Genomic DNA, 23,891 nt, shown 5'->3' on the forward strand with positions numbered 1-23,891 from the left:
TATATCAGCATGTCTGTGCAGTTCTCCCCCCCCCCCGCCCCATATTCTGCTGCACAGTCATCTTGACACAACTTAATAAAATGGTGATAAATTCAGTGTCACAGTTATACATAACCTGACGGCTGACTCAAGCACACCAAAGCTGAAGTTAATTTTTTGGAAAAACATAGCAAACCATTCCCTACTTCTTTCTGCCAATTCTCTAAACATACCATTGTATCATAAAGGATCTTGTTGTAGGTTCCTATTTAGGCATTTCTGAAATACAAGTGGTTGTTTTCACTAGATTTGTGTGTACATGTTTATGCAAGTGCTTTCGTGCCTGATTTGGCATAGAAAACTGTTGAATCCGGGATGTGACAAACCTCAGTCCAAAATTGTATGGGGGAAATTGATGGCAACGACAGTTCAGCGTGCTAAAATCCCATTGACCGTCTCCCTGCCCTGACTTCAGCGCATGAGAAAGATTGTCAAGTTTAATTGGTGATGGAACGCCTCAATTTGCGGACCTGGGGCGGAGGGGGATGAAAAACAAAATTGCAGCACAATCACTGGAGCCGCTTCTCACACCCTGGATTTTTCAGAGAGGTGGTGTTTGCTTCACCCACCGGCAGAAGTGAAATGGGTGGGGCTGCTTGGCGCCTGGCAGAACACATGACTGCCCAGTTAGCCTCCTCTGCCTCTCCTTGAGCGTGCCCATGGCTTTTTGGGAGACCCATCTGTCGGCTGTCCATGGTGCTGATCAGAGCAGCATTGGTGGTGGCCGTGCCAGCGGTGGCAGCAGCATTTGCTGTCCCTCTCCTGGGTGGAGATTGATCAGAGCTTTTTGCAGATGCCCATCCAGCGATTAGGCTGCCTTGCCTTTTTGCCTTCCCCTAGATTTTTCAGCAAGCAAGACCAGGGGGCGGAAGGAGATGAATGAACGGAGGTAGGAAAGAAACGAAACAGGGTGGCAGCCGCACAACGCCTGGTGCAAGTCCTCCGGCAGCTTTGGGGTGAAGAGTTGCTCTTTGTCTCTGTAAGCTGCTGAGGCAGGACCGGCTGGGTGAGTAGGGGGGTTGTGGAGGGCGGTCCCCACGGCTCGTTTGGCCAAGCAGCCCCTGTGGGAGCAGAACAAAGGGGGAGGGGGACTTTTCTTCCCGCCCCTCCCTCCTTAACCCCTTCTCTGGCGGATGGGGACTGCACTCAAGGTGGAGCATCTGTTGGGCTGAGACAAGACGGAGGCATCAGGGGGCTGGGCTGTTTGGCTTGAGCAGGCATCGATCCGCTTCAAGAGACGTGCAGCAGCATCCCCCCATATATTTCTAGGGTCTTTCAGCCCCTGTTCTAAGCTGCCCCCTTGCTACAAGCTGTTTCTCCTGCCGGACAGCTCAAATGACCATGCACAGAGTGGGGAGGGAGGGAGGGGATCGAGTGGCTGCTTCCATCTCCGGCTGCTTTGAGATCCTCCAGGATCCTTTCGGAAAAGGTCTAGTGGCAGCGCAGCTACCTCCGATCGCGCAGGCTGGGGGTGGGCAATGGTAAGGAGCCGGAGGTCTGGTGGGAGGGGGGGCAGGAGATGCTGTTTCTCTGGCCAGGACCCCTCGTGTCTTTTCTCCTTCTCTGTCGAGGCGATCTCCGCTTGCCCCCACCCCACCCCACCCCCAGCGCCTGGGCAGTGCCTCTGAGCAAGCACTTAGTTCCCAGTCTCTCGGTGAAGCTGGACTGCACGAGAAGCCTTGGGTCCCCCTCCCCCCCTAAGCCTCCCCTCTCCTGCCAGCTATCCATGGGGGAGATGTGCCTTAACCTTATGGGTCACCTCTGCTTGCGGCCCCATCAGAGCGAGGTCTCCATCACGTGGCAAGGTCAGAAAAGCATAGGAGTCAAGCTTTGGAGGGAGGGGTAATGGCCGGGGGGGACACGGAGGTGACTGCTGCCAACAGAAAGACTGGCTTAGCCTACTGGGTGAAGCGGGTGGCTGGAAAGGGCGTGGTGGGAGGGAGCTGACGCCCGTAGAGATGAGGCACTGGAAATTTTGAGACTTCCTGCAGCAGAGGAAAAAGCATCCCGGTCTTCTGTGCCCAGGCAGCAGCTGGTGCCCTTGTTCCCCTCCTCCGGAGAGCTGTTCCTGGCTTTCCTCTCATTTAGGTCAGGTTCCTTTTAACACTCTCCTTGAAATCATACAACTCTGGAGGCATGAGATTCCCCAGAGAAGGAAGGATTGCGAGGGTCTGTGGAATCCAGTATTGATTTTCTGGTTAGTTGGAGAGAGAGAGAGAGAGAGAGAGAGAGAGAGAAGGGACTGCAATTCTGGCAGGATACAATTTTGCTGGTTGTAATTTGCTGTGTCAAAGCCTCGCTGAGCGTCCTGGGGGCTTATCGCTTTTATAGGGTCGTCAAATTGCTAAGGGGACGCTTTGGTTGCCACAAGTTAGTTTTTAAAGCAGTGTGTCTTAAATGCCAGAATTGAACAATGATACGAAGTATTGGATTGTTCTTGGGCGTTATTTCTTGGATCTAATATTTGATACTGTGGTGACTGACTTGGAGGCTGGGAAATGAACTGAAGAACAATACCAGGATCACCTGAACGTACTGTTGGGTTTGAAAGTATGTGGAATTAATTGCCTTCTACAATTATGGGGGATGGAGGGGGGCAGATAAATAATGCCTTCTGGCTTTGTTGGGTTAGTGTAACGCAGGCAAAGGGTATTATACTATTATTAGCATGACGTTTAACTAAGCTAATCAGAATATTTATTTAAAAGCTGTGATATTTGTTTGGGGAATTTGGTCTTTGGTGATCTTGTGCTGCACAAGATTTCCATATATTTCAGTCTTTCCCAGATTGTGGGATTTGTGATATGAAAGTCATTTCCCCTATTCCCCCCTTTCAATAGCACTGTCTCCCTTTTTCTCTTCTGGCACTTTGTGAAAAGTTAGAGAAAGCAGATTAGTGCAGTAAGTTTCACTTGTCGGTGGGAGGAATCCTTTGGTCTAATCTAATGCAATACAATTGTAGCTTTGGCCTTCAGTATTTTGATGTAAGCAAAGCCATTTTCAGGTTGCTCCTGTTTAGAGAAATATCAGGGGAATAATAAATTCTCTTGTGCTCTTATTGTGTGCCTGTGTGTGCATGAAAAAGCATCCAAGGGTGACTGTGTGACTAAAAACAGAAATGGCAACAGGAGTGATATGGCTTCCAAATAGCTTGTTTTACATGGATGAGATGACAATGTTGAACTGATATGAAACATAGCTCTTATGTTGCTTTGGGAGAACATTGACAACCGGAATCTGATCTCAGTAGTTTTGGAAGTTGATATTTCAGTACCTTTTCAAGCCAGCTGAAATAATTCCTCCATGCCTTCAATATGTATTGATCCACAGGAAGTATAGACGGCGTTTAGGGTGAGTAATGGGAGTTTTAGTGTTTTAAGTATAGTGTTTTAAGTATATGGATGAGATGGATGCATATAAAGATCTCTTTGAGAGATTTCTTCTGGACTTACGATCATCTTTACAAAATTATGAATGTGACTCATCTTCTATGAGTTGGATGTTTATAATTCTGCAAATATCATATGATGGATGAGAATATAAGGTTACTTCCCGAGAAATTTCAGTAGCCCTCTGAAAATCTAAATGTATTACTTAAAGTCTAAAATCTTAATAGATCTTGCATTATTGTCATGGATGATATGTATGTATGTACGTTGGGGTAAAGATTTCAGGAAAAACAACATGGAAATATGTTTATCTATATGGAGGTTTTTTTTCATTGTGTAACGTCACAATAGATAATGGTTATTGGATAATAGATAATGGATATTGGAAGTGCTGAACAGAAGAGGGATCTTTTTATGATAGGTGATGGATATACTTAGATGTAAAAGAGTGAAATTAGAGCTACTATAGAAAAAATAATCCATATAAAGTTAGACCTATTTATTTATTTATTACATTTATGTCCCACCTTTTTTCCTCCAAGGAACCCAAGGCAGTGTACATAATCCTCCTCCTCTCCATTTTATCCTCACAACAACAACCCTGTGAGGTAGGTTGGGCTGAGAGTCTGTGACTGGCCCAAAGTCACCCAGTGGGTCTCCATGGCCAAGTAGGGACTAGAACCCAGATCTCCCGACTCCCAGTCCAACACATTAGCCACTACACCATACTGCCTCTAAAGATCTAGATTCTTTACTACTTCTCCTAAATTATATAAAATTGATTGTTACATTTATATGAAATAACCTTGTATATTATTACAACTGCTAGGATTTCCAATGTTATGTCATGCTATAAAAATGAGAAGTATAAGTTATGAGTACACTCTTATATAAGAATGTACTCATAATTAAGGAAAGGAAAACAACATTGTATTAATTGCATTCAAACATGGAATTCATTTGTAACTTATTAGCAAAATAAGGCATATTCATCTATGCTTATAATTTGTTCATGTATTATATGGATGTTTCTCAGTATTTCATTTTTTGATTGTAGTAATTTGTCTTTTAAAAATCTAATAAAATCTAATAAATCCTGCTGAAAAAGAACCAGCCTCGCTTCCGCAAAGGTATGTCTTGTTTCACTAACGTTTTAGAGTTCTTTGAGAATGTCAGTGAACATGTGGAGAAAGGGTGATCCAGTAGACATTGTTTACTTGGACTTCCAAAAGGCTTTCGATAAAGTCTCTCATCAAAGACACTTGAGCAGACTTAGCAGTTATAGGAAAAAGGGGAGGTCCTCTTATGGATCAGTAATTGGTTAAAGAAGAGAAAGCAGAGAGTAGGAATAAATGGTAAATTCCATCAGTGGAAGATGGTGAACAGTGGGGTCCCACAGGGATCTATATTGGGACAAATGCTTTTAAAGTTGTGCATAAATTATCTAGAATTAGCAGTTAGGTGGGCAAGTTTGCTGATGATGACACCAAATTATTTAGGGTGCTTAAAACAGCTTAAGGAGATTTTTTTGGAGGTTTTATGCTTCACCACCCTAAGTAAATTAAATTAATTAAATAAGTCATGGGGGTTGCAGCACATTCAAACCATGGTGTTCAGTTGTTGCAGTTTATCGTGACGTGTTATCCCAGTTATGGTGGGCTGTAGTGAGGTTCTGGGGTGACTTGTTCCAATAATTAATTAAATGAATCTAGTTCTTTTGATAAGTTTGGATTGACTTCATTTCATAGAATCATAGAATAGCAGAGTTGGAAGGGGCCTACAAGGCCATCGAGTCCAACCCCCTTCTCAATGCAGGAATCCACCCTAAAGCATCCCTGACAGATGGTTGTCCAGCTGCCTCTTGAAGGCCTCTAGTGTGGGAGAGCCCACCACCTCCCTAGGTAACTGATCCCATTGTCTTACTGCTCTAACAGTCAGGAAGTTTTTCCTGACGTCCAGCTGGAATCTGGCTTCCTTTAACTTGAGCCTGTTATTCCGTGTCCTGCACTCTGGGAGGATCGAGAAGAGATCCTGCCCCTCCTCTGTGTGACAACCTTTTAAGTATTTGAAGAGTGCTCTCATGTCTCCCCTCAATCTTCTCTTCTCCAGGCTAAACATGCCCAGTTCTTTCAAACTCTGTTCATAGGGCTTTGTTTCCAGACCCCTGATCATCCTGGTTGCCCTCCCCTGAACATGCTCCAGCTTGTCTGCGTCCTTCTTGAATTGTGGAGCACAGAACCGGACGCAATTACCCATTCCAAAGCAAATTTATAGCTAGAGATTTTGTTCCTAAGCATACATGCCCACATTTTGCATTTCCATTGGTCACTCAATGGAGAATTTTGGTCTTAAGGTCAGAACCCAAGCTTCTGGTAGGATAAGCACAGGAAGGAAGGAAGGAGTTGTTTAGGACCTGTAGGCATGCTGCCACCACCCACCTCTCTGCAGAACTGTGTCTTGGCCTTGGCTAGAAGCTTGTTATGACTTCCAAAAGAAATGGGACCAAAGGCTGGGAAGGAGCAGGTTTATTAGGATTCTGCTTTTTTTTTTTAACTTTCCCATTCTTTTTCCACTCTGCAAGCATTGGAGAGCTAGAGGCTGCGTTCAGACAACACAATAGTCAATGGTGGGGTAATAACTCGATAGTAGAGTACTCCCCATACAGCATGATAATAATCAACTGTGGTGTAGGTTAGTGTTGAATTGACTCTTAGTCCACGCTGCGTTGACTCACTCATCCCCCCTGCCCCCCTCAGCCCTTCTGCTAGTGTCCCATCAGCCATTGCTGCCGAAAATCTATCCTGCCAGCTGGACTAGAGCAGTAGCCACCAATTTGACCGCTCTTGCCATGCAACTCTGTTGCTGATGAAATAACCGACAGTGGCTGAGGAAATAGCCAGTGGTGCCCTCCACACAACACAGGAACCAACAGTGGTTCAGATAGCTAACTCTGCACAGCATTAATTATTTGCATTGATTATTTTGGCCAAATAACCAACCGTTGGTTAAAAAACTTCCTCCACAAGACATGATAACCCATGGTAGCTTAAATAACTCACCATTGACTAAACCACCATTCGTTATTGTGTTGTCTGAGCCCAGCCTTAGAGAAACTGGTGTCACATTCTCTGCTAGTCTGGAAACCATTCCCTTTGAGAGGTGCTGGGCTGAACTTTCAGCCACGCATGCACGCTGTCAAAGATTTTAAAAAATCCACTTTGGTTGTAAGGCAACTCTGTTTTATTGAGTGTAATACAGCTGTATCTAAAGATAAAGAACTTCTCAACTGGCAGTGTGTAAAGCAGGTATATTTATACATAGTAGCATCTTAACCAATTAGCAGTTAGCAAAGTTCTAAAGCAAAACAAAGATCAAAGCAAACGTCATTATACTGTATCACCAGATGGCCTGTAACTCTTCTGCCAAAGTCAGATTGACCTGGATGGTCAGTCTTCCTTATCAAGCTAGCTTATATTTTATCTTCTACTATATCAAGAGGTCTTGACAATTAGAGATTCTAATTAAGCATTTCCTTGCTGATTTAATAGTTTTAGCATTACAGCACATTCAGGCACATACATTATTCTAATCTCATCATGCAGTTCACTTGCAAGAACCAAACTACATACAGAGGCCTACATACAGAGCAGGTATATCAAGGCTCCTGGCCTTGTTTTCTCAATGCAAAGGCCCAGTCTGTCAGCTAGGCTTGGCCATCGGAAAAGGTAAGGAATAGCTGCAGAACGTTATAGCCAATTTCCCTTTTTTAAGAGGAGTGGGAGGAGGAGACACATATTAGGACTTTTTTCAGTCTGAACTTGCGAAGGGCTGCTTCCTCGGTCTCCATTCTGAGAGTGCATCTCAAGTGCAGAGTTCACGACGGCAACATCCGGTCTAATTTTTGGATCTTTTCCGTTTCTTCCCCCATCCCTTGCGTTTGTAGTCCCACCTAGCCTAGCTTAAGAATTCTGGAGAACTCAAGAGCTTGCCCATTCCTTTGTGACATTTTTGCTTGGTCCTAATAAAGGTATTGTATTGCCCAACTGTGGAGCCTTAATTGCGTTAGGATGTACTCGGTAGAAAAGACGTCTCTGCTTACACAAGGCTGCAGAAACGGAAGCATGGCTGATTCTCCTCTGGCAAAATGTAAGGGCTGCTTGACATTGGCAGGAGATTGTGAATGAGAGAGTTAGAGAGAGAAATTAAGAGTGTGATGCAGTTGAGCATGCTTTGGGAGGGACACAAGTTGGCAGAGCATTTGCGTTCTTGGTGAGGAGCAGCGGGCAGGGACAGCAATAAGGCTTTTAAAGCATACATGATTGCCGGAGTGTGTAAGCATTTGCAGTCCGTTGAATGAGCTACCAGGAATGATCTTCTTTTGTGCCACATTGTCTTTTGTTTTAAATTGTATCAGCTTCATGTGGCAGACGTGGAGGTGAGGATCGCCAGGAAAATCCAGCCATTAATAATATCTGCAAAAGCCTGAAATTAGTCTGTGACTCCATCTGGCTGGGTTTTTATGAGTTTTATTAATAATAAATGTGCATATTGATGACGTTATAATTAGCTCCTGAATACACCCGAGATGCTACCAGGGAGATGGATTTCCTATTGCTACGCTCCTTTAATTGGCAGCTTCCCTCGCTGTTTACTCCTCCCTTTTGTTCCTGTCGGTCTGTCTTGACAGGCCTTGCCTACAGTCTGAGAACGCAAGCTTCCTTTCGGTTGTATAAGCAGAGAAGTTGACACCGATTTCTGTGGGACTGTTGCCAGCCCTATTTTATTTCTCTCCAGATAAAAGTGCTGGGAAGGGTTATACCACCCATACAAGCAACAACACCCCCACTCCACTAGGAACAACAAACCTAGTTTCAAACTCATGTGTCTTGCTCTTCCACTGGTGTGCTGAAACAATAATCGCTATAAAATAGAATCTATTCTAATTCTAAAACAGTCCAGAGTTTGGACAAAGTGGGCCCTGGGAGGGATGGTGTTGAACATAAGTTACAGGAAGCCAGATTCCAGCTGGAGATCAGGAAAAACATCCTGATTGTTAGAGCAGTACAGCAATGGAACCCAGGACCTAGGGAGGTTATGAGCTCTCCCACCCTAGAGGCGTTTAAGAGGCAGCTGGACAGCCATCTGTCAGGGATGCTTGAAGGTGGATTCCTACATTGAGCAGGGGGTTGATGGCCTTATAGGCCCCTTCCAGCTCTACTATTCAATGATTCTATGGTTGAGTGGGCAAGGGTAGTGGCGAATGCCTCTTTATGGCAAGGTGTAATTCCACCTGCCTAAATGAGGCGGTGGTGAGACCTTTTTTGGAAAAAGAATACCCACTTCCCTGAAACCTCCCCCCCCACCCACCCCCACCGGCTGTATTGGATAATATCCAGCTGGTTTCCAATATTCCATTCTCGGACATGTAGTGGCTTTGGGATTTCTAGATGAGACTGATCATCTAGAACCATTTCAGTCTGGCTTCAGAACTGGTTATGGGACAGAGACTGCTTTGGTTGTCTAATCTAGCCCGGGAAATGGACAGGGCAACTGTGACCCTTTCAGCAGCTTTCAGAACCATCAGTGGTATCCTTCTGAGATAGGAGGTGCTGTTAGACTACCTACTCTATAGTCCTGATGCAATTAGGCTATTGGCATTTTTGTCTCTCTTCCCTTTCTTTCGGCAAGGGATAGTTAACATGGTGCCCTCCATAACTCCCATAGTCCCTGACTATTAGCCATGCTGGTTGGGGCTCATGGGAGTTATAGTCCAAAACATCTCCAGGGCACCCATTTGCCTACTCCTGCGTTAGGCCAACCACTGGGTGCATGTTGTGCTATAAATGTAATAGGCAAACTTTCACTCTAAATGGCTCAGCACAGCATTTCTCCCTTTGGGCATAGGGCACAGTAGGGGCTGTGCTAATCTCCATGCCAGTACATCCTATGGGGAACAGCGGGCAGGCTGGAGATTCCTTAAAATCAAAGAGGCATATAGACAAACTCATGAATGACCACCTCCGGGGATATGCTGAGCATGTCCAATTTTCTTTGTCCATTAACTTCGTTTGAAAAAAGCTGTACTGCAAAGAACCAATATCAATGGCATTTATTTATTTAAAATAATTTGTCACCCTCCTTTAAGGGTAAAGCGGTATTTTTTGTTTTATTTATTTGTGCCTATAAAAAAAATGGCACTCAAGGCAGCTATCTTGTTGGTCTTGCCCCTCCAAAAACACTAATTGTGCCGATTCATCTGAACTTTATTATTGAACTTTATTATATGTCTCTAGTCCTCATCGGTTGCAGAAGTAAAACTAAGAAGCAAACCCATGGGCAGGTCCTACCAGAAAGAAAGAAACTAGAGGAAAATCCACATGGGCTTCCAATAAGCGGGTGATGGCATTTGTTTTTCAAAAATCTCCTTTGTGTAGGTTTTGCTGCAAACTAGTCAATGGCTACTAGTCCTGATGCCTCTATGCTACTTCGAGTAATCAGAGACAGTAAACCTATGGTTACCAGTTGCAGGGGAACATGGGCAGAAGGGTGCTCTTGCACTCATGTCTTGCTTGTTGTTTTTCTGTGGGCAGCTGACTGGCGACTGTGTCAACAGAATGCTGGACTAGATGGTCCCTTGGGGTCTGATCCAGCAGGGCTCTTCTGATGTTCTAAACTCTCCATTCCTCTGGCTGACTTAGAAGCTGAGTTCAGACATCACAAACACTGGTTTGTTGTGAGGATGAATGGTGGCATTGTTCATGCTTGTTCACTGTCTCCTTCCTTTCTTTTGCACATAAGGTTGTGTGTCTGTGTGTGAGTAGAAACGTCTAATTTGCAGCTGACCATAGTTTGCCATTTCACCTGAATGGGGCACGCTATGATTTTGCAGCAAACCTGGACCAGAAGTTTCTAATCTCCCCTTTGCACGAAAGGGGGTGGGTGGAGAAGAATGCAAGGCCAAGTACCACCCTGCTCATTCCCATAACGTGGAATGATTGTTCGAATTGCGTGACACACTCCACTCCCGGTTAAAAAAAACCCACCCAAACAATTGTTACTTGTGCAATCCACACCGTTTGCTATGCCACTCAAAACAGCTTCATGCATGAAGTAAAATTGGATTACGGTTATTGTATGTACCCTTCGATATTACAAGAGTAAATCCACTTATTGAGCCAAAAGGTACCAATAGCTGGTATTAAAGAAGAATGCATCCCGATAGCTCTGGTTCTAAACTGGATAAATACCAAACATTTTCTCAGCATCAGATCTTGAATAATAAACGTAGCCAACGTGGTAACGATTGCTTCCTCCAGACCACATTAAAAGTGCTCGCAGTATATTGTTGTAGGGAACTAAATAGGAACACCATCAGTAGAGCTGTTTAAGGCTTTTATTTGTGGGGGAATGTTGAGAAATTAACATTTGTGTTGCAGCTACATAAAAAGTTGCTTTGTTCTTTGTTGCTGAAAATGCCGAAAGGAAAAGAAATGATACTTCCTTGTATGGTTATTCTGTGGTATTTTTCACCACCTGATTTGCTTAAGGTGAGATTTTCTATCATTGGCCCTGTTCAGAAGACAAAGAAGCCTTAACCACTGTGGTTTAAGGTGTCTTCTGAACAGGGCCTGTTACAAAAATTGCTCATTCCCTGGTGTACCAAGTCCAATACAGCACACAAGAAGGAGAAGAGATGAAGTATGGGTCAAACAATGTTTATTCTGCATAATAAAGAGACACAAGGAGCTAATTGCTGCAAAGCATGTGCCTACCTCGCAAGGGAGGTAGCTAGGTTTTATACACTACCTTTTCTGGTGCCAAATACGTAGACACCATCTAACAGGAAATTTCTAGCTGAAAAGTCCAATACATGGCATGTTCTTTTGGCAAGCATCAATACAAAGGGATAGGTACTGAATGTTCTTCAAGAAAACATTCACTTGATTTTGCTTATCCTTGGAATGGCTTCTCATAGACATTTTGCAACATTTCGTTAGCAACTACCGTAGCAACTCTGCCCCAGAGAGGGCACTTTTCCAACAGGCCTATGTCCCAGCAACGTTACTTGCATCTAGAACAGTTCTGTCCAGTTCTGGCTGGCGGCGTGTCCTTCCTGGAGAAGGTGGATCTGGCCACATTGATCCATGCCTAATCACTTCACATTTAGATTACTGTAACGTGCTCCATGTGGGGCCACCCTTGAAACGTGTTTGGAAAGTACAACTGGTGCAAAACACAGTGGCAGGGTTGGGTTAGAGTCTCTTGCCGCCAAAGGCAAGAGAGAAGACATGTTACTGTATTAACATGTTAGAGAAGACATGTTACTGTAAGACATGTTACTCCTCGCTCTCCTTTATTCCTCATATTGAGGCAGTAGCTAAATCTTGTCGATTTTTCCTGTATAATATTGCCAGGATTCGATCATTTTTGTCTGTCTCTTCCGCCAAGACGCTTGTTCATGCACTGGTTATTTCACGGTTGGACTACTGCAACCTTCTTCTCTCTGGCCTTCCTTCTTCTCACATCAGTCCGTTGGTTTCTGTTCACCACTCTGCCGCAAAGATCATCTTCTTAGCTCGCCGCTCCGACCATGTTACTCCGCTTCTGAAATCTCTTCATTGGCTTCCAATTCACTTCAGAATCCAATATAAACTCCTGTTAACCTTCAAAGCTTTTCACGGTCTAGCTCCTTCCTATCTCTCCTCTCTCATCTCACACTATTGCCCCGCTCGTGCTCTTCGCTCCTCTGATGCCATGTTTCTCGCCTGCCCAAGGGCCTCTACTTCTCTTGCTCGGCTTCGTCCATTTTCCTCTGCTGCCCCTTACGCCTGGAACACTCTTCCAGAACATTTGAGAACTACAAGTTCAACCACAGCTTTTAAAGCTCAACTAAAAACTTTTCTTTTTCCTAAAGCTTTTAAAACTTGATGTTGTGCAGACTTCTACTGTTACTTTCTACTGTTAGTTTTTCCCTACCCTGTGCCTGCTTACCCTTCCCTGTACCTGTTTGCATTCTCTTCCCCTCCTTATTGTTTTACTATGATTTTATTAGATTGTAAGCCTATGCGGCAGGGTCTTGCTATTTACTGTTTTACTCTGTACAGCACCATGTACATTGATGGTGCTATATAAATAATAATAATAATAATAATAATAATAATAATAATAATAATGTGTGGCCATACACCCCCACCCCCACCCCCACCCCCGTTAGCTCAATAGAAAGCTGCACACCTGCAAGAAGCAGAGTTTGCGTGGGGTCTTCTTCTGGCTATGTCTGACAAGGGAAGGCGAGGCCGAGCAGCTGCTCCAGAGAACCTTGTTGGCCACTGTCTCGCTGCAGCAAATGCCATGATGGGAGAGCCGTTGGCAGGGCTCTCCACAGCACCCACTGGCAGGGGAGCGGTGCAATTCGCTGCTCCTCCCACCCAACCACCTGATGCAGGTGCCTACCCTGCTTTTGTCCAATGTGCATTTTTTTAGATCACATGACACCAGTGCTCACATTTCCAGAATTTGAGCCTAGTAGTTGCAGGTTCAAAGTTCTAAGGTCATCATCACTAGGAGGGATCAGGCAGTAAGCTTATGTGCACCAGTTGCTGGGAAACATGGGCCAGGGGTGTGTGCTGTTGCACCATGTCCTGCTTGTGGGTTCCTGATCAACAGTTGGTTGGCCACCGTGTGAACAGAATGCTGGACCAGATGGACCCTCGGTCTGATCCAGCAGAGATGTTCGTAAAAGGCAAGGTCTCACCAGGCCAGGTCACAGGCAACCAGGTTCCAAGGCAATACAGCACACAAGGAGCAGGCAGAAGAAGAGTCAGAGTTCAATCCAGAAGTACTCATGCCAGAAAGCAGTCTGTAGCCAAGGGACACTGGATACAGGAAGGTCTAGTCAACATTGTTTCCAGCAACTCTCTCAACCTTACACTGCTGTTTTTATGCAGAAGCTGTCAGCACCACGCTCAAACATTAGCTGCTAACTGTTATTGACTGCACCTGAAAAGGTTCTCCTCATGAGCAATTTTCCTGTGTGCAAGTAGACCTTTTCTCAAGAGGAGGCCTCTGGCTCAGTCTAGCACTCCGTCTGAGTTCCTGTCTTTTCAGGTGGCCTCTCTCCCAAAGGACAGGGAATTCCCTGCCTCCACTGCTGAGGCAGATATCCTCAAAGTAGTCACTCCTGAGGGCCTGGACTCTTCCTGGTCTCCAGGTTTGGGTGGCAGGTGGACCCTGTCCCTCCAACTCTTCCTTCAAGGAGGAGTCTTCCAGCAAGGGAATGACACCAGCCTTGAAAGAATTTCACTGCCTTCCTATTCATTTCTGAGTTCAATCTGAGGTGCTCATTCTTAGCTACTAAGCTCAAATGGCCTAGGACCAGCGTATCTGAGAGGCTGCCTCCTCTTGAACAGCCAGAGTATCAGGTCCCTCTAACAAAAGAGGGCAGGGCTCCTACAGCTTTAACTGTTGTGATGAAGAGGGGATTTCACCAGGTGCTGCAGGCATACGAATGACTCCTGCTGAAATTCCCCCTTCTATACAACTGTTAAAGATACTTCTCTCCTTTCCGTATGGTAATCCCATTTTTATTAAGTGTCCCATCTCCTAGAGAGGCGAAACTAGTGTGGACCTGAGATGGGGCTTTCATGCTGGCTGGGCAATGCTTGAAATTGTAGGGCTTTTTTCTGTCTAAGCATGCATAGAACTGTGCTCTAAATTGGCTTCCTTATTATTGGTCTTTAGACAGCTGGTAAATACTGATCATTTGGTGTTTTGTCAGCTTTTGTGCATTTCCCCCCATTCCAAAAGTTTTATTTTATTTATTTATTGCATTTATATCCCATCTGCTTTCCTCCAAGGAACCCAAGGCAGCGTTCATAATCCTCTTCCTCCTCTCCACTTTATCCTCACAACAACAACCCTGTGAGGTGGGTTGGGCTGAGAGTCTGCGACTGGAACTCGGATCTCCTGACTCCCAGTCTGACACTTCACCCACTACACCACACGTATTTAGTGATGGAAGGGTTGTTGTTGTGAGGATAAAATGGAGAGGAGGAAGAGGATTATGTATGCCGCCTTGGGTTCCTTGGAGGGAAAAAGGTGGGATATAAATGCAATAAAAGAAGACCTTTTGGAATTGTCACTGCAGAGGCCAGCAGTGAGGGAGGAAGCAGCAGCCAGGCACCTCTCCATCGTGCCTGGGTCCAGCTCCAGCTGAGAGCCCCCTCTCCTGCTGCCAACTGTCAACTGTAACTGCTGAACTTTGCAACTAAGATTGTAATGCCTGAATTTGCTTTCCTTTCCCCCCCCCCCCCCTCCCTCCGTGTCATGTCGATTGTAAGCCTGTGGGCAGGGACTGTCAAGAAATACTTTTGTAAGCCGCCGTGAGAGCCTTTTTTGGCTGAATGGCGGCATAAAAATGCTTAAATAAATAAATAAAATAAATAAATTGGGGAAAATGCACAAAAGCAGAGAAAACACCAAATGATCAGTGATTGTAATTAAATACGACTATACTGCTAACACTGCTCTTTGATTTTATAAGATCCCCTTCTTTTATTGCAATGTATATATTATCAGTTTTGGTTCTGGTTTGTTTGGAATGATCATATTTTACTATTTTTATGGATTAATTGTAAATCACCTCAAGCACTCATTGAGTGGAGGGGAAGCTTTGAAAGTTGTTGAAGAAAGAAAGAGATAAACAAACCAGGGGTGAAAACCCTGTTTTATGGGATTCTTCTCTCTATCGCAAGGTGTTAAGAGGACACCTTTTTGTGAACCGCCCAGAGAGCTTCGGCTATTGGGCGGTATAAAAATGTAATAAATAAATAAATAAATAAAAAAAGCGTGCCTGTCTACCAGATTGCGATCTGCACCTTGATTTACAAACCTTGGGATTTCTCCGTAAAGATAGTAAGAATGATCAAATAAAAATGCATGGAATCATTAAGCGCCAGCTTTCAAATTTTTCTTAATCACTCTAAATTGCCACTCAGCTACAAGCATGCCTCTTGCTGGGGGACATTTTTGCCAACCGATTTGTTCAGCATTTTCTCTCTAGCCCTGTTAAGTTCCTTCTGAAAACAACAATTCAGGTTTTGGGCAAGTCCAAATGCCTAATCAGGACAGGGGGTGAGAAACCTGCCCCTGTTTCCTTAGTGGTGAATATAAAATTATTGGGGCTTCCTTTTCTGAGCTTAGTTTTCAGGTCGTTTAAAAACCGATAGAATGTGGAAAGTAGGGTGCTGAGTCCTCTCTGTGTATATGTGCGTGTCAAGAGTTTTGCTGCATATTCTAGGCAAATGTCCTAAAAACAACCTCTGGGAGGATTTAAAGGGACAGGGCTCTTTCCAAATTCCCTTCCCAGATAGCTTTTATCTTCTTCCCCACGTCCCATGTGACTTTCCAAAAGCACATTCCTTGAAGGGGGCACAGCAGAAGAGCCACGCAGTGCGTTTTATATGCTGCTACGCTCCCCTCCCACATACCTTATTTTTCCTTGGCTTTCTAAAAGACCTTCTCTCTTCCTGGCGCTGATGGAGTTAAGCGTTGCCTTATTGCATGTGGTGCATTGTGGTATAATGAGGCGGCTTGATGGTTGCTGGGAGATCCATGGGGCTAAATGTATTGAGAGAACAGCATGTGGCCAGAATCTGTAATGTGGGATGTGCCTTTGTGAGAACAGTGATGCAGCAGCCCAGCTCATTGCTGAATAAGGATGTTTCTTAAATATTAGCATCTCTCTCTCTCTTTTTTTTTTTTTAAACCAACCTCAGGCTTGTAGTAATGCCCAGAGCCGTAGCTTCTGCCAGAGCCATCCAACAGCAGGAATGAAGGGTAGGGGCTGCTGGGAGTCAGGATCCGTTCGCTCCTTCTGCAACTCCGGCTGCCTGAATAAAATTAAGAAGGGTTAGTTGGCCTTCCCTAGGCTTTCCGCCAGAGGCCTTCATTTATCGGTGGGCCCTCCCGGCTTTTACTACTGGTATTTTTCACTGCATGATCAATTCAGTCTAGCATCGGGGCCATCAGCACTGAAAGGCATGGGGTTATATATGTACTCTTTTTAAAGTATTGTGCCTAATTTCGGTTACTGGGGGGAGGTTGCCTTGCCGTTGCATCTTGCAACTGGGTGAGATTCATTGCAGCTAGGGAAAAAATGTGTTAACCTCGTGCAGAATAAAAGCAAATAAAGCCATGAACAGGTCATGCAGGGAGGGGTGAAAAGGCTCTCTACCAACTCATCCCGGGTCTTTGCATGGGTCTTTAGCGCTCATTCTCTAGGTTAGCTGCCAGTACGAAGTGCATGGAATTGACATTTTTAAATACCTGGCCTTGAACTTTGCTAGGGAGGAAGGATCAGAGGCAGGAATCCACGTTATCAAAATGTTGAGAGTGTGGATTTTTCATATGCACACAAGTCCTATTTATATGTCCTATTTATATGTGTACGGCGCTGTTTTTCTCCTTCTGTGGTTCTGTTCCGTCCGTGTAGCCAACGTTTTCTGCCTTACGCATCTGCTTGCCTGCCAGCTGTGTCTGCTTCTGTGGCACAAGGAGGCGACCCTTGAATACTGGATCTCGTAACTTCAGCATGACCTGAATTTTGAAAGGTGAAAATGTTTCCTGTAGCACCTTGGGAAGTGGATGTTAATTTTTGTCCAATGACAAAACGAGCAAATATGGCATTTAAAGAGCTTTCCTGGGTTGTAGCAAAATATGTATCTTGAGGCAAACTTACTGAAAATTCTTCATAGCCTGCATGGAAGTGGCCATGCTATTTTAACGCTTATTGTTGAGAACGTAGTTTAGAGCATTCTATGTGGAGTGCTTTTAATGGATTGGATCCATAGGCCCTCGCCCACATGCAGAAGAGACCTTTGACTCATAGAAAGGCTGTTTCACACCTGCGCTAGCAGAAAAGTGAAACTGACTCCAAAGATGTTCTTTAGAGTCAGTACAAAAGGAAGTTGAGAACCTCAGGAAGTATGTGGAGACTAGTGGCGTGTGCGTGTGCACATGTGTGCACTTGCTTTCCTTTTCTTTCCTTTCATTGATGATTTCTTGTCTTACTGAACCGCCCAGAAACATGCTAAGAGATGCTATTCTCTTTGAATAAAGATATTGATGAACGGGCTGCAAAAATAGCTCCTATTAGCCTCAAACATCTTCAGATCTCTTGCTCCCTTGAGAAATTCTGTCCTTGCTGCCCCATATGACAGCAATGGCCTCTCAGAATATCTTTCTTACTTCCTCAAAACCCATTCACAAAATCCACCCTTTCCATGATGCTCCTTGCAAAACTCCATAAACCATGCCTGTCAGTAAGTAAGCCAAAGTATGTGTAACTGAAATAAACACACATTTTTGCCATATTTACTTCTGTCTCTCCCTCTTTCCCCCTTCCTCTGTTGTATCCCCTGTGTCAAATGATGGAAAGTGAGCCAGGGAAACTCCCTCAAAGCATCATTCACATTAATGGCCATCATCATCATCATCATCATCATTATCATCATCCCCACCAGTATATAAAGGATTGTGTCTCTTTTGTCCTGTATATGCTGCCAGAGGATTAAATTAAAACACTAGTAGCTGCATATAAACATAGAATAGTAGAGCTGGAAGGGGCCTATAAGGCCATTGAGTCCAACACCCTGCTCTATGCAGGAATCCACCTTAAAACATCCCTGAAAGATGGCTGTCCAGCTGCCTCCTGAATGCTTCTAGGGTGGGAGAGCCCACAGCCTCCCTAGGTCATTGGTTCCATTGTCGTTCTGCTCTTACAGTCAGGAAGTTTTTCCTGATGTCCAGCTGGAATCTGGCTTCCTGTAACTTGAGCCCATTATTCTATGTCCTGACTCTGGGAGGATCGAGAAGAGATCCTGGCCCTCCTCTGTGTGACAACCTTTCAAGTATTTGAAGAGTGCTCTCATGTCTCCCCTCAATCTTCTCTTTTCCAGGCTAAACATGCCCAGTTATTTCAGTCTCTCTTCATAGGGCTTTGTTTCCAGACCCCTGATCATCCTGGTTGCCCTCCTCTGAACCCCCTGCAGCTTCTCTGCATCCTTATTGAACTGTGGTGCCCAGTACTGGACACAATACTCAAGATCAGTCCTAACCAGTGCCAATATAAGAGTAAAATATGCTGCCATTGCATTCCTCTAGTGATGATTTCACCCACTGGTTGTAGAGATGGAGTCACCATTTGAGGGTACTTTGCCAACAGCTGTTGCTTATGTTTAGCATGCTAGTCTCAGGTATATGCTTGCATGTACAGCATTAGTTAGAATTATTGTTAATCACCGCTGGCCATGTTACTGCCACCAGGAACATGCTATTTACGCAGCTCTGTGTGTGCATTCCAACACATCAGAATTTTGTGCCAAGCAAAGCTGAATTTTGTGACTTGTGTACACTATGCAAGTGTGCGCGTTTGTGTATTTTTTCATGTTTTCTAATTGGTTTTGGTTTTGCTGTTCACGGAATTATGCAAAGAGCTATGTGAAGCGTTGGCATCATACTGGAAGTTTTGTTCAGCCTCCACCCTGGCTTCTGAGACTTTAGCAGGCGTTGTTCACAATTCTTTCAAGCATTTCTTTCTAGCCATAAGGGCTAGGAACTTTCTTTTGAATCACCTCATACACATAGCCCCTGACCTAAGCCAGTGGTAAGCGGAATGTAGAACTCAAACTACCAGGAGATCTCTGTGAGGTTTGCAGTAGATCGGGAAGGTTTTCTTATTCCCAATTGTTTGACAGTAGCAGCAGCAAAATAACTTTCTTCCCGTCTTAAATTATACTGCTAAAATAAAGAAACCTACAGGAGTAGCTTTGCGTATGGAAGGTCTATGAGCTCTGTTCAGTTCTGTGGTTCAGAACAGATTTGAAGGCTCTCAGAATTCTTTGGCACCAGGCATTGGTTGGTGGTTTATTTCAGGTCATGTGTTCTAATGATGCTCTGAGATGTAACTTGGGTTGCAGGATTCTGCTAGGGGTTAGATCTTGAGCAGGCATCAGGTTGGGTCAGGTTTCTCAGGAATCAAGGCGGAAAGAGATCAGCACCATGGAAAGCTCTGGCTGGTGCTGAAGCTGGAAGCCAGGTAGAATTGCCTGCATGTTGCTCCAGTGAAAGTCAGAGCAAGACTGAGGGCTTTTCTAGACAATGCTGTTTAACTGGCTGTTTCTACTTCTGGTTTCATTGCAGAATTAAGATTGGAGCTCTTTCTGTACTCTCTGCTATAGCCTCTAGATGGCACTGTGGTATAGTGGAATAATGCAACTAGACTGGTGAGGACTTGCACTTTGTTTCACTTTGTCCCCAAATACTGGATTTCCCCCATTCCATCCCCATTCCCCAAACTGATTTTAAAAAAGAGAAGCAAAACTGGATGTTGATATTGTCTAAAGCATATGTAAACAATTCTGAGTGAGGAATGGTGAATGTGTAATAAAAGCCTAGTCTAGAAAATCTCTGAGGCTTAAATAAGAAGTTACCAGCCTTTAGACTGGTTAGTTCTGCCTCTGTCTTTATGGAGGCTTTGACCTTTAAAGGGTCTCTTTCTCTTTCTCCTCTGAGGAACTGTGTCCTGGGGAGATAGAAATCTCATGATGCCTTTCCATGGCTGAGTCTTCTTCTCTGCCTCTGGATCATCTTCTGTGGAAGAAGGTACTGGCTGGGGCTGCTGGGAGTTGTAGTCCGAAATATCTGGAGGACTGCCCTAGAACAAGTTACATTGCTGATCCTTTCTCACTGAAGGTTTTCACAGAGGTCCAGCTATGGAAACTGCTCCAACAGAAACCTTAAGAACAGAAGGATTTCTGGTCTGTATTTGGTATTTAAAAAAACATTAGCTGCTGCTGTTACTATGTAGGCAAAGTTGGGGTCTGCAGAATTGAGTGAGTAGTGGCAGAGGGCTCACTTTAGACGTGGAAGAGAGCCAGTGACAGAGCACCTACTTCCAGGATGAAGAAGGTCCTGCTCTTTCTATTAGTCCAGCCTATTCACACAGCGCATAGTTAAACTATGGAACTCACTACCACAAGAGGTAGTGATGGCCACCAATTTGGATGGCTTTAAAAGGGGGTTGGATAAATTCCTGGAGAAGGAGAAGGCTATCCATGGCTACTAGTCCTAATGGTTGTGTGCTATCTCCAGTATTCGAGGCAGAAAGCCTATGTTCACCAGTTGCTGGGGAACATGGACGGGAGGGTGCTGTTGCACCATGTCCTGCCTTGTTGGTCCCTGGCCGACAGCTGTTTGGCCACTGTGTAAGACAGAGTGCTGGACTAGATGGACGGTCTGATCCAGCATCAGGGCTCTTCTAATGATCGGTCTGATCCAGCATCAGGGCTCTTCTAATGTTCTGATGTTCTTCCCCAACTTGGTGCCCTTTAGAAGTGTTGGTCTGCAAGTCCCAGCAGCCCAACACTTCTGGAGGGCACCAGATTGAGAAGTCCGTATGAACAAATTACCTGTTGCCCAGGATGCAACAACAACTGCATCCATTAATCTGTAGTGTACAGCTGTTTTTCCAATTCAGGGCCTGACATTCAGCATTAATGTAGACAACACCTTTTCTTCGTTTTCTCAATAGTCTTACATTGTTGTTGTTATTCCAGTGGATCTTAAACTTTTTTTTCCTTCTAAGGGCAGAGGAAGCTCTGTACGAATTCTGGGCTCCTTTCAACCCTGCCCCATCTCTTTGGGAGTTACTGGCACATCACTTAGAAGAGCTTTGGCCCGGAGTTTTATAATGACCCGCCAGGAGTAGTAAACTACAGGGAACCTATTTAATCTCTCTCCATGTCATTTTCAAATGGCAGAAGCACCTTGATGTCTAACAAAGCCTCTCAGCGTGTTACATGAGCTACTCCATTCTACCCCCGCCCCTTATTTTTTGGACCTCATGGAGTGGGAAAGAGGGCTGATCTGTTTTTGTGCCCTGTCCTTCCTTTGAGATGGTGAAACCCTAGAAGGACCTAAGGGTGGAAAATGTATTTGAATAACGATTAAAAATTTATCTTCGGTGACACATTTAGAAAAGCTGGAGGGCATCAGATAGCCTTATATATCCGCACACTGGGAAATTATATCCGCGGGCGAACTGCAGGCGAGCAGAGCTGCCCCGGTTAGCGAGAAGGACCAGGCTCCAAATGACATCCAGGAGCTGGTGTCACTTAGAGGCCTTGGGCTCCTGTTATGCCTCGTCAGCAGTATTATCCTCCAGCCCGGAGGTGGCTCAGAGCTTGTGCAAATGCTGCATTTCTCGCCATGGGGTTTTTATGGAGGAGAAACTGTTACACTGAGAAAGTAGCTCTTTCCTTATTTCTTATTTCTTTATTTGTTGCATTTACATCCCGCCTTTTTTTCTCCAAGGAACCCAAGGCGGCGTACATAATCCTCCTCCTCTCCATGTTATCCTCACAACAACAACCCTGTGAGGTAGGTTGGGCTGAGAGTCTGTGACTGGCCCAAAGTCACCCAGTGGGTTTCCATGGCAGAGTCGGGATTAGAACCCGGATCTCCCGACTCCCAGCCCAACACCTTAGCTACTACACCACACTGGCTCTTAACTATTGCTTAAAGGCAAGAGTGGGTTTAAACTACTATAACGGCTGCTTAGACTCTTCATTGGGCTGGATAAGCCCCAGGTGGGTTGATCTAAATCAGCATTCTTTCTTCTCCCATAGTGTTCTAGGCAACTCACAACCAGGGCTAAATGGAAATGGCTCTACATACAACATTTCCCCACGTCTACTGAGATCCGCTTCCCTACTGTATGTTATTCAGATATCTGGGCAATGCCGGGTATATTTTGAAAACATATTTTTAGGTTTGCATCTCTTTTAGCTGGTAGAAAGGGTGTTGTGTGTCCTGATTGTATTATTATTATTATTATTATTATTATTATTATTATTATTATTATTATTATTTTATCCCGCCTTTGTAAGGGCCTCAAGGCGGCCTTACAAAGTTTAAAACATACATTGGGGGCGGGAGGAACCAAACGTTTAAAATACACAACAAAATTATAAGACATTAACATAAATGGAGGGCCAGATTATTCTCCAAAGGCCTGCTGGAACAAAAAAGTTTTAGCCTGCTTCTGAAAGCCCATCAAGGAGGGAGCCAGTCTAGCTGGAAGAGAGTTCCAGAGCACTGGAGCAGCCACCGAGAAGGCCCTCTTCCATATTCCCACCAAGCGCGCCTGTGAAGACGGTGGGACAGAAAGAAGGGCTTCTCCAGAAGATCTTAAAGTACAGGCAGGTCATAAGGAAGAATACGGTCTCAGATAACCTGGACCTGAGCCATATAGGGCTTGGAAGTTTAGACAGCTGCTCCGGCCAAGACATGACTGTCTTTTTTGCTAAGTGTAAGCTGCTCCTAGAGCCTTTTTTGGCTGAGGAGCGGGGTATAATTATGATAAATAAATAAATAAATATAAATGATGGGAGGTGTATGCATTTCAGGTAAAACAAAAATGTGGTTCATCGTGAAGCTCTAATTTAAAATACAGTTCTTTTTAACACAATTTCCCATTTATTCTAACAAAACAATTTACCAACTCAACTTATTGTTGTTCCCCGCCTCGATCCAAATGGAGAGGCAGGTAGGAGATGATATTATTATTATTATTATTATTATTATTATTATTATTATTATTATTATTATTATTATTTTTGGATCTCTCGACTCCCAGTCTGACACTTTAGCCACTACACCACACATGTAGTGTCTATTTCCTAGATGCCATTCTAAATCTAGGAAATAGAAACCAAAGGCACAGTTACAAGTTGGGGGATACTTGGGTCAGCAATACTACAAACGAGAAGGATCTTGGAATTGTTGTAGATTGCAAGCTGAATATGAGCCAACAGTGCGATGTGGCTGCAAGAAAGGCAAATGCTATTTTGGGCTGCATTAATAGAAGTATAGCTTCCAAATCATGTGAGGTACTGGTTCCTCTCTATTTGGCCCTGGTTAGGCCTCATCTAGAGTATTGCGTCCAGTTCTGGGCTCCACACTTCAAGAAGGATGCAGACAAGCTGGAGCGTGTTCAGAGGAGGGCAACCAGGATGATCAGGGGTCTGGAAACAAAGCTCTATGAAGAGAGACTGAGACTGGGCATGTTTAGCCTGGAGAAGAGAAGATTAAGGGGAGACATGAGAGCACTCTTCAAATACTTAAAAGGTTGTCACACAGAGGAGGGCCAGGATCTCTTCTTGATCCTCCCAGAGTGCAGGACTTGGAATAACAGGCTCAAGTTACAGGAAGTCAGATTCCGGCTGGACATCAGGAAAACTTCCTGACTATTAGAGCAGCACGACAATGGAAACAGCGACCTAGGGAGGTTGTGGGCTCTCCCACCCTAGAGGCCTTCAAGAGGCAGCTGGACAACCATCTGTCAGGGATGCTTTAGGGTGGATTCCTGCATTGAGCAGGGGGTTGGACTCGATGGCCTTGTAG

At 44.6% G+C, this 23,891-nt stretch overlaps 1 protein-coding gene across 3 annotated transcripts in view; it reads left to right on the plus strand.

Annotated features, from left to right (window-relative positions):
* The window catches only part of OSBP2 (oxysterol binding protein 2), a 186,162-nt gene that overhangs the window by 58,976 nt on the left and 103,295 nt on the right, over window positions 1-23,891 (plus strand). Inside the window, exon 1 of one of the 3 annotated variants that reach the window (XM_063144267.1) lies at window positions 1,696-1,844. The exons of the other annotated variants lie outside the window; for them this stretch is intronic. Coding sequence (XP_063000337.1) covers window positions 1,766-1,844 — 79 coding nt within the window. The 5' untranslated portion in view covers window positions 1,696-1,765. Of the gene's footprint in view, window positions 1-1,695; window positions 1,845-23,891 lie in introns of those variants that run through there. 3 annotated transcript variants of the gene reach the window in all.

The sequence above is a fragment of the Elgaria multicarinata genome, chromosome 18 (assembly GCF_023053635.1).
Source record: "Elgaria multicarinata webbii isolate HBS135686 ecotype San Diego chromosome 18, rElgMul1.1.pri, whole genome shotgun sequence".
NCBI classification, from domain to species: domain Eukaryota; kingdom Metazoa; phylum Chordata; class Lepidosauria; order Squamata; family Anguidae; genus Elgaria; species Elgaria multicarinata.